Genomic DNA, 16,176 nt, shown 5'->3' on the forward strand with positions numbered 1-16,176 from the left:
ACATACATTCTGATTAAACTATTTTCTCAGCCAAAGAGAGACTTCTTCGTTCTGCAGGCTGACTGAATATGGCAAAGTTATTGATGAATTTTGTCTGCTGTGGCTCTGAGACTGAGATTAGGACGTGCATTATTTTTATCTGGTATTTGGAATAATTACTGAAATAAAAAGCTGCCTCTAGCAGATGGCTCGTTGGCGTATTGAGGTATCCACAGTCCCCCTCCTCAGTTTTCTCTCTCTGAGCCGAGGACCACTTGGCTCGACTCCACCTTCACACTTCCTGTGTTTGGCACCTGACCCGTCCTGCTTGCTGTCAGCGAGGCTGCTGGGATCTACTGTTTTGCTCGGTCTAATAAACGCCAGTAATGTTAATAACCATGAGGACAGACTCTAAACATTAAAACGTAACCTGGAAGAGCTTATGGGTCCGAGAGCTTGTAGCGTTGCACTGACGCTATGGGCCATCATCAGATCCAGCTGGCAGTTTTTGGTACAGAACATGACTCGAGCTTAAAGTCCGGTAAATGGCCGGCGGTGCTTTGTGCACCACTTCCATGTGATGATTCCCGTAATCTGCTGTAAGCCGAACGTTCTCTCATGGAAAGATGTAAAGCAGGTCCTGCGTGTTTTGTTTCTAAAAAAGCTAAAGCAGGTCAGGCTTTTTGTGCGATCCATTTTTATCCATTTTTAATCCACAGTGTTCTACGGCACATCCAGCCTATCCATCCCAGCCATATTTGTTCTCGGTAGAGGTTCCTTCTTCCTGGCGTTTTGTTGGAGGTCTGGATGGAGAGTCACATATGCTGCTCCCAGCCAGAGGCCAATGTTGTAGGATAAAACACTGCTAACCGTCTTGGATCTGGTGCAGCTCTCACATCCATCACACACTTCATTAATTCATACCAGCATTACTTAAAGGAAGAAATGCACATCACCCTCCGGCTTTCCTACCAGAGTTTGAAACCAAGATCATCTCATGTGTGTTGAAAAAGCACAGAGATATAGATGATTTGGTCAAAAATTGAAAATACAAAATAGCAATATTGCAAGATTTTGCAGGATTAATGACTCTCAGCCACTACCATACCAATTTTAGTTTGACTTACAGCCATTTTTGTGTTTGCTAATGTCAATTATCTGTGGCAGTTATCTTGCATAGGACTGCCATACAGTGATTGTTTTCTGAGTTTTCTCTGTTCCATGAGATATTTTGCTAATAGACAGAAGTGAACACACAAACAGGCAAAATCTCCCTTTTGGTGGCGGGCAATAAAATATTATCATGTCAGTGCGTCTTCGTTTGGCATTCATTTAATACTCTGTCGCTGACATCTGTTGAATCCTATAATCACGCTAACATTAGCTCTGTTTGGGGCTCAGTCTAATTCCTGGGATAAATATTGGTCTGTTATGAATAAATATTGTGAGTTTAGTGGAGTTTAGTCAGCACTCAGACGTATTTCCTGCTGGGTTAAAAAACACATCGGTGTGGGTGAGGTAAAACAATCCACTAATCTGAAATACGTATAAATTTAATCTGAAATTTATCATATGAATAATGTGACATCCAAGATGATCTACTGGTATTAGATGCTTATGTTAACGTCTTCCTAAATGTATTTGCTTCATTTCATCAAAGCAGTGAATGTGTTCAGGCTGAACTTGTTCATTTTTCCACATTTAACTGGTGAGAGAAAAACATCAGCAGCTTTAAAAAAAGATGAATCTGAACCAGAAGAAGGATGACTTTTAGGTTAAGTCTATTCGGCATGCTGCTTACCCTGTGGTGCACGGAGCCATTGCCCCTGTCATTTCTAACTTTGTCTTTTTTTCTCCTCCTTGAAAGTGACTCATAAACACAAACTCTGAGCTCACAAAAGCTCCAGCAGAAACCGTCGGTGTATTAATTCCTCCTGTAATGACATTTATGACATGACGTGGTGTAACGAGGGACAGATTGCTCGGTGGTGGTAGTTAATGATGTGATGTTTAAAATGCTTTATAGAAGGTTTCCAGAGGTTATGCAGCAGCTAAGCTTTGAGCTTGTTCCGCAAAGCCTCTCCAGCTCCGAATCATCGTCTTTTAATTAACCGATCCTCTGCAGAGACTCGGTGAGCGTGGGAAAAGTGTGACACACATACGGGCTTGGCGAGCTGAAACGAGCACGGGTTGAAATTTATAATAAATAGATATGTTTAAATAAATACAGACGCACGTTGTGCAGCGTTTGCTTCCATGTAATGATGATGTACGTGGAAGCTCGGAGCAGCGGTTTGCAATTAAAATTCAACGAGGTCTGCCTCAAGAAATTCTCCTGCAAAGATCCAGAATACATGAAGTATGTTTAAATCCCTTAAAACGATTATTGCAAAAGCAATTAAAGCTGGTCTGCTTATAATGAGTTACCGTATATTCTAGAAAAACTGCGCAGCGGAAAACGAGTTACCATAAATGCTGGAAAAGCTGTGCCATCGAAAAAGAATGACCGTAAATGCACGACACAAAATTACCATGACTTGTAGAAAAGCTGCACTGCCTAAAATGATTTTCCGCAAATACTATAAAAGCTGTGTTGCCCCCCCCCCCAAATAGAAACAAATAAAAATTGTACTGCTTAAAATAAATAATGCAAATGAAAGAAAAGATGTGTGGCCTAAAAAGTATTTCAGTAAATGCAGGAAAAGCTGCGCTATGAAACAAATTACTGTATTTTTCAGACTATAAGGCGCACTTAAAATCCTTTAATTTTCTCAAAAATCAACAGTGAGCCTTATAATCTGGTGCATCTTATGCATTAATTCTGGTTGGACTTACTGACCTTGAACTGATTTTATGTGGTACACGGCGCTCAAAAACCTGTCAAAATTAACTTTTTTTGCTTAATGCGCCTCATAATGCGGTGTGCCTTATGTATGAAAACAGACCCGTTCATTGATATTGCGCCTTATAATCTGGTGAGCCTTATAGTCCGAAAAATACGGTACCGCAAGTTGTAGAAAAGCAGTACCACCTAAAACTAATTAGCATAAATGCTAGAATGTGCATTGGATTGAAAAGGTGCATTGCCTGAAATAAATTACTGGAATAATAATAATGAAAAACTATATATTTCACTGAAATTTAACAATAAATTTGGGTCCAGATAAGTCTTCATTTTGCTCTGGATCCATTCTGTGAGGACCATTAGCTCAGAGTCACACTAAAGCTAAAATCTTTTTACTTTCAGACAAATGAGTGGCTGAAATAAGTCTTGTGCCACTTAGTGGTTCGGCTAGTGGTCCAGTCAGACAGTAAGCGCTGCTTTCTCCTCCTCTCTCAACTCCTCAGAGGGAAGGTGCCTTTGAGATTGACTGCATTAGACGAGCTAATCGCCTCCGTCTGCCAAACCGTTCGGCTCTTCTCAGAACATGAAGACGGTTTGCAGATCGCCGCTAAAGGCTGAAGCTAAATTTTGTGACAGAATATTCCCCTACATGCTTCAAATGCTTGTATCTTTTGGTGTTTCAATGAAAAATGACTCAGATGACCTATAAATATAGCCGGCCCCTGTTTTCTGCTCGGGAAATATATTCCACCCCGGTTTTGACTGAGCGAGGAGCTGAGCCTTGCGTGTTTGTTCCCAGAATAATAAATCTACAAGTTTGTGTGGCTAACCTAAAGGATCTGGTTTAGTATAAATCATAGCTGATTAGGGCGTGTGTGTGTCCTAATTCACAGATCCTGGAACTGAAAAATTAATTCCCTATGCTTTATCCTCTAAAACATAAGTGACCTATTTCCACCAGTAATGCTGCTTCACAATATTTTAATTCTCTGGATTTGTGATGTGGAGGAAGGAAGCAGGAACAAACTGCAGGCTCTGTTTGTTCGGCTGTTTTCCTCAGGAGTCTGGTCAAAGTCAGAGCAGGTTAAACCCCTGAGCAGTTGCAGTGGCCTAATGAGAACAAATGATCTGAGGTTTCCAGCTGTGTGTGTGTGTGTATGGTAGATATGATGTTATGGTCTGGCCTGTCAGACCGATGAGTCAAACTGCCCACCATCTTGTTGCTGTCCACACTTTCCAATTAAATGTTATTTCCACTTTTCCTTTCCTCCACAGCCAAGGAAGATCATTACACATCAGCTCAGCAGGCTGACTCACCTCGGGACCCTACGGTGCCCCCCAACCTCACTGCGCCTCTTCAGCTCAGAGCCAGAGCTCAGGTTAAAGATGCCGCCGCCCCTGCTGTTGGTCCTGATGCTGAACTCAGACCTTGGCCCGAGGGTAAAGTGTTCGCCGAGGCGAGAACGGCCGTCTGGACAGAAACAGAAGCCGGGGCAGGTGGGAAAGTCTTTGCAGAGACGGGGATCATGACAGAAACTCATGCTTGGGCCCAAGCAGGCTGGAGGCCTGTCGATGCAGAGGAGGGGGTCCTCGGAGACCTGACTCCCATGCTGGGGCAGGAGCAGGGAGGAGAGGTTCGGAGAGAGGAGGTCTTCTCATCGGTTCTGACTGCGCTGACAGAGACGGCAGAGCTGCAGACTCCAACGGTTAGGAAACCTTTAGGGCTGCTGTCCAAAGCTGCTTGGACCAAAACCATGTCTTCATCATCCAAGGCCGGATCCTCCTCCACAACAAAAGCATCCTCTGTGGCCTCCTCTTCCTCCTCTCCATCCAGTCGTGTAGCAACAACAGCCAATGTTTCTGTGGTTCTTGGGAACAACAACGCCTCCGACAACAACAGTTTTGGTACGTGTTAGCTTTTTATTCATAAAGAAATATGATATAACAAAATAATAAACACTTTATCGATAATTATCAGCTCTAATGTTGCACAGATCCTCACATCTTTGATTCCCACTGGCTGAGAATGTGCTTGTTTAAAAAATAAAATCCATGCTCTATTTACATGAAGTTTTAAAAACTTAACTCTCCTAAAAGACAAATATTCAGGAGGCAAAAGTGCAAGAAACAGGTGAGTTGGTGTGCTGCTTTTTAGCAAACTGCAAATTATTCTTTGGTATAAATCAACATAAACCCACTGCCAAAAAAACAACAACTCTAAAACAAAACCTTCCTCTAAATAAAATACAAAGCAGTCATTTTTTCATTCATTCATTCAACCTTTATTTAGACAGGTAAATCAGACAGGTACATTTATCTTTGCCTTCAAATGTTCTTTTTACTTAATCACCCTGACAGGATATTGATTTCAGTGTAAAGTTTATTAGTTTTGGTTGAACTAGTTAGCATAAGTTTGTAGTTTGCAAACAGGTTTATGAAGGTGGCCTGAATTTGTTGGCTCGTTACGTCTAATAAAGTCTGCTAACTGAAAAGAAAGATTTTGTTTTTAATTTCCTGGAAAGTTGCTTTATTGGAGATCAAATGTTTCTGCCTGAGCAGCAACACAATCAAGACAAAAATCATGAAATGAATGAGCTTTTCTCGCAGACTTTGACGGCACTGATCTGTTGCTGGTTTGTTCAACAATCTATATTTAATTTATAATTATTATTTAATTTATTGTCCATTTATTTTGTTTTTCTTCAACCATAAACGCACCATGTAGTGTTTCCACTAAAAATGATGATATACAAGTGTATCTCTTTGTACTGTTACGAGTTGGAGACAAAAAATAGCAAGAAAATATACAGATTTTTGCTTTATTGAATAAGAAATTTGCACAAACCTTTAGCAAAATTAGCAAAATTGGACAGAATTCTCTGCACGTTTGAATACACATCTCCAACAAAATACAGCTCTGCTGCTTTTCAGACACTATCATCCTCGCTTGCATTTAAACCATATTTATTCAACATCATTTGACAGCGCTCAAATGATAAATCAGCTAGTAATATACTGGTACCATAAAGCCTGTTTTCTCTAAAAACATGAGCCATGATTGGGAATTCTTTCATTGCTCTGAAATTGTCATTTTTTAAATCTGTTTTGACTTTTTTCAGACTAACTACTGCCTAATTATGCACTCATAGTCCATGTTTGAGCAAACTTTACTCACATCAGCTGATTTTCTCTAATCCATATTAGTGCAACATGAATGATGAGTTCTTTTAAGAGATTTACTGCCTTTCTGTGGTAAAACTGCTTGTAATTATTTTTTTTTCTTGACTGTCATCCAGCTGTTTCCAGCCTCTTTATCATCATGGCGTCATAAACTACCATCATCTGCTTTATCCCATCATCATCGTTTTGTCATCACCTTTATCGTTCATCGTCTTCATCATCATCTTTGTTGTCCTCCTCATCCTCCATTTCACCATCACTGCTACATCTCACAGTAACATCATCAACAAGGTAACTCTTCCTGTTGAGTGTTTCATATCTGATCAGAAAGCTGATGTTTGAATTCCTTGGGGATGCTCAGGGAGGATGAGACTGAATGTGGAGCTCCAGCTGGAAGGATTGATTTCCTCCTTCATGCATTTCATATTAGATGGCAGAGGGATTGAACACACCTTGACATTAACATTCCTCTGGGGTCAAAACATTAAATAAGACTGCTGTGCTTTTTGATTTTGTCTGGTTAGAAACAAACCTTTGAGCTTTCTTCCTTCCTACTTTATAATGAAAAACTGACAACTGAGCCCTTGCAGTTTTTAACAGTTTTATAGTCTTTATAAACCAAACTGTTTCTTTTATTGATCTGCTTCATTAAATACAATTATGTTTTTTACATTAAGCACATTCAAAATGCATCTTTTTATATGGTGTTGTTTGTTTAGTGCGTTAGCAACAAGGTGTCAATTTGATAGACAGAAAACTCCAATTTCTAGCTTAAAAAATGTAAAGATATTAAAGGCTTAATGTTACTTGAAGGACGACATGTCGTCCACTGCCTTTAATGCCAGAGTTTAGACTGAGATCATCTCACTGTAAGATGGAAATGACAAAGTTGTAACCGTTTTGGTCTTAAGCATAATTTGATGCAATATTGCAAGATGTGTTGTAGCTGACTCTCAGCTACCTCCTCATCAGATATGAGCTCAATTATCTGCAAAACTAACTAGGGTATAGCATTTTTCTGTTGGATTAGCCCTGGATTTGTGGAAGAAGCATCATGAGACATTTTCTGAGCAGGACACTGTCCTGAGGTTTATTGTTAAATTATTAAGATCTGATCTGGATTGGAGTCAGTGACAAACTGTTGGATGAAAATTTGTTTTAAAATTAGTGAATGTAGCAACAGCAATGGAGGTGAAAAATGTGTGGCTGCAGCTGAAGCACGCAGCTGTAAAACAGTAGCTGGGTGTGCAAACGGAGCTGACACAGGAGCTGAAGGAGTTCAGCTGCAGTTGGAACGGCGTGAAGCTGACTGAAGACCTGCAGATATGTAGACCTACAGACCTGTAGGCCTGCAGATCTGTAGACCTGTAGACCTGCAGACCTGTAGACCTGCAGACCTGTAGACCTGTAGACCTACAGACCTGTAGACCTGCAGATTTGTAGACCTACAGACCTGTAGGCCTGCAGACCTGTAGACCTGCAGACCTGCAGACCTACAGACCTGTAGACCTGCAGATCTGTAGACCTACAGACCTGTAGGCCTGCAAACCTGTAGACCTGCAGACCTGCAGACCTACATACCTGTAGACCTGCAGACCTGTAGACCTGCAGACCTGTAGGCCTGCAGACCTGTAGACCTGCAGATTTGTAGACCTGTAGGCCTGCAGACCTGTAGACCTGCAGACCTGTAGACCTGCAGATTTGTAGACCTACAGACCTGTAGGCCTGCAAACCTGTAGACCTGCAGACCTGCAGACCTACATACCTGTAGACCTACAGACATGTAGAACTGCAGATTTGTAGACCTACAGACCTGTAGACCTGCAGATTTGTAGACCTACAGACCTGTAGGCCTGCAAACCTGTAGACCTACAGACCTGTAGACCTGCAGATTTGTAGACCTACAGACCTGTAGGCCTGCAAACCTGTAGACCTGCAGACCTGCAGACCTACATACCTGTAGACCTGCAGACCTGTAGGCCTGCAAACCTGTAGACCTACAGACCTGTAGACCTGCAGATTTGTAGACCTACAGACCTGTAGGCCTGCAAACCTGTAGACCTGCAGACCTGCAGACCTACATACCTGTAGACCTGCAGACCTGTAGGCCTGCAGACCTGTAGGCCTGCAGACCTTTAGACCTGGAGTGAAGACTTGTAGACCTGCAGACCAGTAGACCTGGAATAAAGGGACGTGGATGCAGGCGAGGAAGATTTAAGCACAAAGCAGATGAGTCTGAAGGATGGAAAACAACAAGGAATCATTGAAGATTTTATTTAGTAAAATGTAAAAAAATCAGAATTTGTTTGCCAGTTTTGGTTCAATACATTTGTGAGCAGCTCATCATCATATTCTTTTTATCACTTGAGATTATTGTTGTCTTTGCTCTCCTGCTTGGTGCTGCACTGACCTGAAGGAAGGACAAGTGGAAAAACATCAGGCTTTGTTTGACTTCAACAACAACAAAAAAAAAATTACTGAAAAAAATGACCCACAAGTTAAAAAAGTTGTGACACAAGTTGCAATAACTTAGTTTTGTTGACATTTGTTTGATCTTAAGTTTAGTGTTTGACTAACTAACAAAGAAGAAGCCAGAGAATATTTGCCAAAGACTGTTGGTGTATATTTGATCTAATATAGTAAAGACTAGTGGATGAAGGAGAAATAAAACTATGAAACACTTGGAATAAAGACAGTATGGAAGCTGAGAAGGGACATATTTAGAAGTCTATGACCTTTTATCTATAGGACAAGTTATTTATATACGGTAATTATATTGAGATAATAATGCTTTTTTAAAAAAAATAACAGCTTAATATATTTATTTATTTAGACTTTGAGAAGCTTGTATGTTGGTGCAAAATATGAGCTCTTAAAAGACAACTGTTTTTTTTTTTCTCAGTTCAAACGTAAAAGTGCAGAGCAGTTTCAGGCTTTTTAAATTGTGTAATTAGCATCTTTTTTTTGTGCGATATTACATGTACAGTAGCTTAAATCACTCTGCTTCCCCTCCCCCCTGAGGGTTGTTAGAGCTTTTGTTAACCATGAGTTTGTGCGATGCGGTGACCCTGCAGAATGGAGCAGCCAAAAGAAATCATTGTGTATGTTGGGAAGGTGAAATCTTAGTTCAAACCAACCTTTCCTGAACATTTCTCCTTTGCACCATATCCATATTTGTGAGATAAACAAAAAGTAGCCTGGCTATCTTGAGATAACTGAACAGTCAACTCATGATGTAAAGAAAATTACATCAACATTAATAATGGTTGTTAAAATCAATCTTACCTTCCATAGTAAAGGTATAAATTGTATCTGAAAGGTTAAATCTGTATAATTTTATCAGCAAATGTAGAAAAAACGGACTAAAACAGCAGCACATGTATAGTAAACGTTTCAGTTTTTATGACTATTTAATCAATAATTAACACAAGTTTGCTTGTTTTTCACTCCTTGCAGAGGAATCTGTGAGCAGCCTCCCAGCCTGGGATCTACCCACTGTACCTGAATCCCTGTTGTCCACAGTGGGCGACCACGACATCACGCTTCCCGCCAACATCACCAGCCCTTTCTCCACCCATCAGTGGAACACCACCATGCCTGTCCGCCTCAAAAACACCTCGCAGGACACAACCACAGTGACCCCGACCACCACAGTGACCCCGACCGCCACTTCGACGGTACCGTTCCCCACCACCGCAGGAACACAGACGCCAACAGAATCCACCACAGCGTCGCAAAACACGAGCGAGGACACTGCGACGAGCGACAGCCTGAAGCTGACGACTGCAACCATGACAACACCCTCGACAACCACGTCTACTGTTGTGAGCGCAGAGATGACGACGCAGGCGCCAATCACGGGGAGCGCCGTAGCTTCACCGTCAAACGCCACAACTGCTCCTGCGACCACGCAGGAAACGACAAGCCTCAACGCTACAACGACTACAGCTCCACCCACAACAACAACAACAACCTCTACAACTACATTCAGCCCCACTACCACCCCCATGACAACCGCTCCCCCAACCACAACCACCACAACCACTACAACTACCACTCCAGCTCCGACTACTACCACCACCACTGCATCAACTACTTCTACTGCTGCCCCTACTACAACCACAACAACTACCACCACCACAACTAAAGCACCGGACACCACTGTGTTCATCCCAGTCCAAACTACACCCCCTCTGACAACAACCGCACACACCCTCTCCACCACCAGCGCAGAGGACATTCATCTACCCTGCAACGTGACCGAGAGGTTCTGGGTCAAAACGGGTATGAGACATTATTGTCATCTCTAGAAGTTCTAGAACAACTTCAGAAAATTGAAGATACATTTAGACGTTAGAAATAAAAGTTGGAAAGTTGAGACCAACTAATTATTAACGAGATAGCTAAGATTATTAAAAGAGGGGTTGTCTGAAGTAGTTATGAGCATTTAGTATCTTACCTGCATTAGAAAACAGTCAGATTGATGGAAAACCAGAGAGAAGATGCCACTGAGGAGTTAAGGTGACATTTACTCTGAGTAGGGTCCATTTAGGAGCCAATTTGTGCCATCTTTAGTCAAACCTCAAATCCTTTATAGAGTTTCAGGTGATAGATTTATAGGACTGTATTTATTATACTGTGTTTATTTTGCATCAGCTTTACACCATAGATTGTCCATTGGGACCATTAGATCCATAATAAGAACACAATTTGTGGTTGGTTGTGCAGGCAAGGCTGGGCTACAAAATTTTCATTCAACCTTTATTTAGACAGGTTAATCCCATTGAGCCTCGAGGACTCATATACAAGAGAGGGGGCAGTAAATTGACAGTATAGATTATATTAAGTTAAATTAACTATTTAATTCAAGCAATTTAATCTAAAAAAAATCACAAAACGTTTATCTAAACAACATAAATTAATTTGTCTTTTGAAAGTCAGTTGGTGTCACATCTATGTGAGAATCTCAGATTCTCCAAAATTAAACCCCTATAATTAATATCCACTGCAGGTAAGATACTGACAGCACACAACACCACTAATATTAGAGGAACAGTTCCTATCTCTTTATGCCTATCATCATTGGGCTCCTTTTGACTTTTTTTTTTTTTTTTACCTCCACAGTTTTGTCTATTGAGCTACGCAGAAACCGTCTGGACCTGATCCTGAAACAGAACCTATCAAAAGGACTGAGTCATGCCCTGCAGAGAGCCCTGAATGACTCCAACGCCAGCGCACAGGTCGGTGTTTCTCAAATACAGCACACACAATATGTCTCAGCTAATAAACATGCTTTAGTGGCTTTTACCCGACATGGGACAGTGTTGAGTGTTTAGGGGATAAATACCATGAGGTCAGAGGTCAGTTAGAGTCAGCGTTTACAGTGTGTAAGATAGCTCTTCTCATTAAGATATTACTGGGTGCTAATTGTTTTTCTGCAGACTGGAAAAGTGCTATAAGTAATGCTAAGACATGAGTCGGTCCATGAAAGGCAGCAGGCAGAAAATTAACTTCCTGGTTTGGAAAGGCTGTGACCACAGATCCAAGGTTAATAATCTGTGGCCATGAGAGAAAAGTGGATAGTGACTGCACAACAGCAACTGGTTAATCCCGGTTAGTGCTCAGAAGGTACAGGGTGTCGGCACTTGACTCTGGTTGGTAAAGAATAAGGTTAATGTCTCGTAGGACAACAGTTTACCTCTCCATCATTCCGTTTGGTGAACGATCAAACTGGTCTTTCGCTCTCTCTATATATGAATAAACATCTTATATGTTTGTTTTAAATCCCACGTTAACTTGGGCTGCTCAGAGCCCAACATGTAGTAAAAAGATACTCCGGTAAAAATGGGATCATTCAATTATTCAATCAAATCAGTCTGCTGGAACAGATACCAAAGAAAACGATTTTTTTTTCAAACAATCTTAAGCGATATTAATGTTTCCTATAGAGTATAGCTGTGTAATAAAGGTAAACAATGCAACAAGTATAAAAATTACAAATAATAAAATGTACAGCGCCCATCTCCTGAATGAGCTAAACGTTTTTGTATGTGAAAAAATAAAATAGAACAGAGTCTGTAGAAAAAAAATTACAGGTACTTTGAAAATAAGTAGAAAATATAAACAGAAAAAAACAGTTGTGTAAATTTGGACTCTTTTGTTCAACATGTTTTTAATGTTATCTTTCTAATGATGCGCTGGTAGTTATCATGGAAACTACATGGTACACTAAAGGTAAGACAACTGATTATTTGATAATGGAGAAGTTGGAGGAGGAACATCTGGTATTTCTGCTGTTAACCAAGGAGAAGTGCTATTTTTGTAAATTTGTCACTAAAAAGAGACCACCAACGTTTCCAACAGACAGTTCAGGAACTTGTCCTTACACCTTTCCACATAAACACACCCACGGAGTTCTGACCAACCACACAACACTTGGTGCATGTCCTACAAGACAATACTTCTTTTGATGGAGGGTTGTGCATAAAATTGGTAATTGGAGCTGGAGAGAGAAGAAAAAAAACATGCAATTTTAATCAAGCAGCCACCATATTTTCTGGCATAAAAGTCACAGTTTATTTGCATAGACCTGTCCTGTGACTTATACGCTGAAGCAACTTATATACGTTTATTTTCCACATTCATAATGCAATTTTTGACTGACTCTTTAAATTTCTAAGAACTGCAACAGTGAGTCCTCCCGTGCGCTTTTGCTTCACTCAGCTGGTGCAGGCGGAAGAACGCTGGAGAGCTAGCGGCTCCGGCCATGATGGATGGATGGATGGCACCGTGCCACCCAGGCAAAATGAAGCTGTTTTGACTATTAAATAAATGCATAATAAACGTGACGGGTCAGTGGTAACGCATAATAAATGAGACTTACACGCCGAAGCGACTTATATGTTTTTTTTCCTCTTCATTTCTCTTTTTTTGACTTGTGCGACTTGAGCGACTTATACTCCGGAGCGACTTATATGCCAGAAAATACGGTACGTCAGCAAGGCACAGTTTCAGCACTTATGAAGTGTAAACCAGCCTTTATCCAGTCAGTGTTTGAACCTAAAAATGCTTCCCGCCTCCTGAGTCCCGTGCAGAGAAAGTTCAACTCCTAAACTGCTGAGTCACTCTGAGACTACGAGGAGGTCCTGCAGCAGTAGGCGCTACGTTAATAAGTGGAAAGGAGTCTCCAGAGACTAGCAGTGTTTGCATCAATGAGCCGAGCAGTTATTCATCAGTCAGGGTCGTGAAGTTAGTTTTCTATGAGGACGTTTTTACACCTGCAGGAGGAGGAAACAGCAGATGTGTTTAAATCTGAATAATTACCCAAGTGAAAGTAAAACTGAACATGTTTTTTTTTTTTTTTTAAACAAAACACTGATTTAGCTTCTTTTCTTTAGGCATTAATATTGCTCAACACAAAACTCTCATGTTGGTTACTTAAAAACTTTATATTTACTTATTTTTATTTACTGTGAGGACCAGACCGGTCTTCTTTATTCAGCCTTTTTGTCTTAAACATTTAAAAAGGTTTGAGTAAATTTATTATTTGTTTGCTCTTTGGTTTGTATCGTTTCCTTTTGCAGACGCAAACAGCCAATAAGTGTCTTAAACCTGTGGGGTTTGTGTTTGTTTTTTGACATATTTATAATTTCTTACAGTTTCTTCTTTAAGTTTTTTTTTGCAGTCAAGCTATCTCTGCATACTTTGTGCTATTTCAAAAGTCCATTTTTTTATATTCAGCTCATTTAGGGGATGGGTGCTTTGATCTTTGCTTTTATTATACTTTCTAAATATTTAACTGTTTATAATAACTAAAATAATAATGTACTACTTTTAGCTTTTAGCTAGCGTTTTCCTACTTTTAGTGTCCGGTTACCATTTATTTACTTTTTCCATTTGACTACCGTTCTGTTCATTTTAGCTACAGTTTTGCAAATTGTAGTTACTCTTTTGTCAATGTTAGCTTTTAGCTCTTACTTTGTTAATTTCATCTATAAGCTATGGTTTAGCTAATTAGAGCTTGTTCTCTGCTTGATTTAAATTTAACAATTCAGTTTTAGCTTCAACAAATTGCTGCAAACTCGTTTTTCTTGTTTTATTCAGATATGCGTTGTCTTCAGCTGTCATTTGACATTGTTTCCATTTAGTTGGTTCTGTTTCCTGCTCCTCATCACTCACTTGCCCGTTGTTTACCAGCTGCAGTCACTTGCTAATCACCCCTCCGTGTTCGTACTCTCTTTTCTCATTACTTCATCAGTTTGTTGTTCTGTTTCTTGTGGTTTTTTGTTCTTCTTGCCCTTCTGCACAACAACACTGTGAATGTTTGTTTTGTTTATTAATCAAAGTTTTAGTTTCCCCACTCAGAGTTTTCTCCTGCGTTGTCTGACTCTGCGTTTTGGAGCCACCTGATGATAGACAGAAGTTGAGAAGAAGGCTGCAAGAAATCTTACAACAAATAAGTCAGACAAACAAATAAACGAAACTGAGAAATATTCATCCATTTTTCACCTTTAAGTACAAAGTTGACTTATTGCAGCAGTTTTCTGTTGATGTAAGACTGGATCAGCTCTTGTGAAGTGTTTGCTGCTGCATTTTGGTCAAAATCTGAAGCTACTTTTTGTCTTATTTGTGACAAACTTTATTTTTTATGTGTTGGGAGTTCTACTTGTATCATTTTACAATTCTCTACTCAGTGACACATTTTCTCCTCCTGTTTGTCCACCTCTTTAATGAAACAAACTAAGGGAGAGGTGACTAATTCAAAATAATTATAACCTGATAAAAAAGACTACATTATTTGCTATAATTTTTTTTTTTTTTTTTTCTTGCATCATATCTGTGGTATTGCTTATATTCCATTTGTTATACTGTATACTTTTCAACCACAGGTATTTTTGTTCCTCTTCCTTTCTGTTTCTTTCTCAGTATTTACATTTCTCATGTATTCTCCTCCTTCTCCTCCCTGATAAGATTTCACCTTCGGCCTGAGCCGATCGATTTCCTGCCAACCGTTCAGTCCCGCCTGTCTGCTGGTCTGCTTGTTGTGCCTGTCTGTCCACCAGTCTCCCTTCATCTCATGTTCTGTCTGTCCTCTGTCTTCTTTCCATCTGCTTCTTCTATTTTTATCCAGTTGTTTTTGTGAGCCATCCCGGGGAGTGAGTCAGTGTCTCTGAGCTCCCAGTCCACTTTCATCTACCCCCTGCTGCACACAGCCACAAACAGACACATTCCTCAGATCCCCATCTAATAACACAGACTTTAATGAAATAATAACCAAGATTAATGAGTTGAGAGGAGAAAAAAGAAAACAGCAACAAAAAAAGTGCAGATCTTTACAAAGAGGCAGAATTTTGAGGCAGCGGTGATCAAATCCTGACTGATCAGAGTGGGTTAAACACCAGGAAGTTAGCAGGAAGCAAGGTTTAACGTATTGTTTAATGGAATCACTCACTACACTGGCCAGCTTGATGAGCAATTCTGAGGGCAATGCCCGGTCAGGTCCAACTTTGCCCATCTAAAACGCAAAACAAAGGTTAAACAAAAGAAACGATACACCAGTGTCCCTCATCGCGGAAGGATCTGAATAGTGATGCTTGTACCGGTAGTTTTCAAGATAGAGTGTTTTTCTGGACTGGAGCTGAACAGGGAATGGAAGTAAATGTTTAACATTTTTGCTGCAAAATATTCAAGTGGGCAGGAGATGCACTGTTTATAAAAACAGAAGTTTTTTTTTTGTCTGTGGCAGCGGAGAGTGACAGATACTGGTGAGTGGAAGGAGCAAATTTAACAACCAGCAGGTGCAATGGCGGAGCCAGGGGGTGGCCAATGGTGGCCACCTTTGATTAATTTTCAGCCACCCCAATCATTTGAGGAAACTATACATTTAAACATTGTAAAAAATAGAAAACAATTTCCTCAAATAATCGGGGTGGCCAAATATGTATATCTATCTATATCTATCTATATCTATCTATATCTATCTATCTATCTATATCTATCTATATCTATCTATCTATCTATCTATCTATATCTATCTATCTATCTATCTATCTATCTATCTATCTATCTATCTATCTATCTATCTATCTATCTATCTATCTATCTATCTATCTATCTATCTATCTATCTATCTATCTATCTATCTATCTATCTATCTATCTATCTATCTATCT

General features: G+C 40.1%; 1 protein-coding gene across 1 annotated transcript in view; it reads left to right on the top strand.

Moving 5' to 3' along the window:
- Positions 1 to 16,176, top strand: part of kiaa1549la (KIAA1549-like a) — a 131,872-nt gene that overhangs the window by 40,056 nt on the left and 75,640 nt on the right. The window contains exons 2-4 of the mRNA XM_037683361.1: positions 4,100 to 4,729; positions 9,461 to 10,288; positions 11,129 to 11,244. Of these exons, the coding sequence (XP_037539289.1) occupies positions 4,100 to 4,729; positions 9,461 to 10,288; positions 11,129 to 11,244 (1,574 nt within the window). The remainder of the gene's footprint in view (positions 1 to 4,099; positions 4,730 to 9,460; positions 10,289 to 11,128; positions 11,245 to 16,176) is intronic.

This window comes from Nematolebias whitei, chromosome 10, assembly GCF_014905685.2.
Source record: "Nematolebias whitei isolate Nwh7 chromosome 10, NemWhi1, whole genome shotgun sequence".
Lineage (NCBI taxonomy): Eukaryota > Metazoa > Chordata > Actinopteri > Cyprinodontiformes > Rivulidae > Nematolebias > Nematolebias whitei.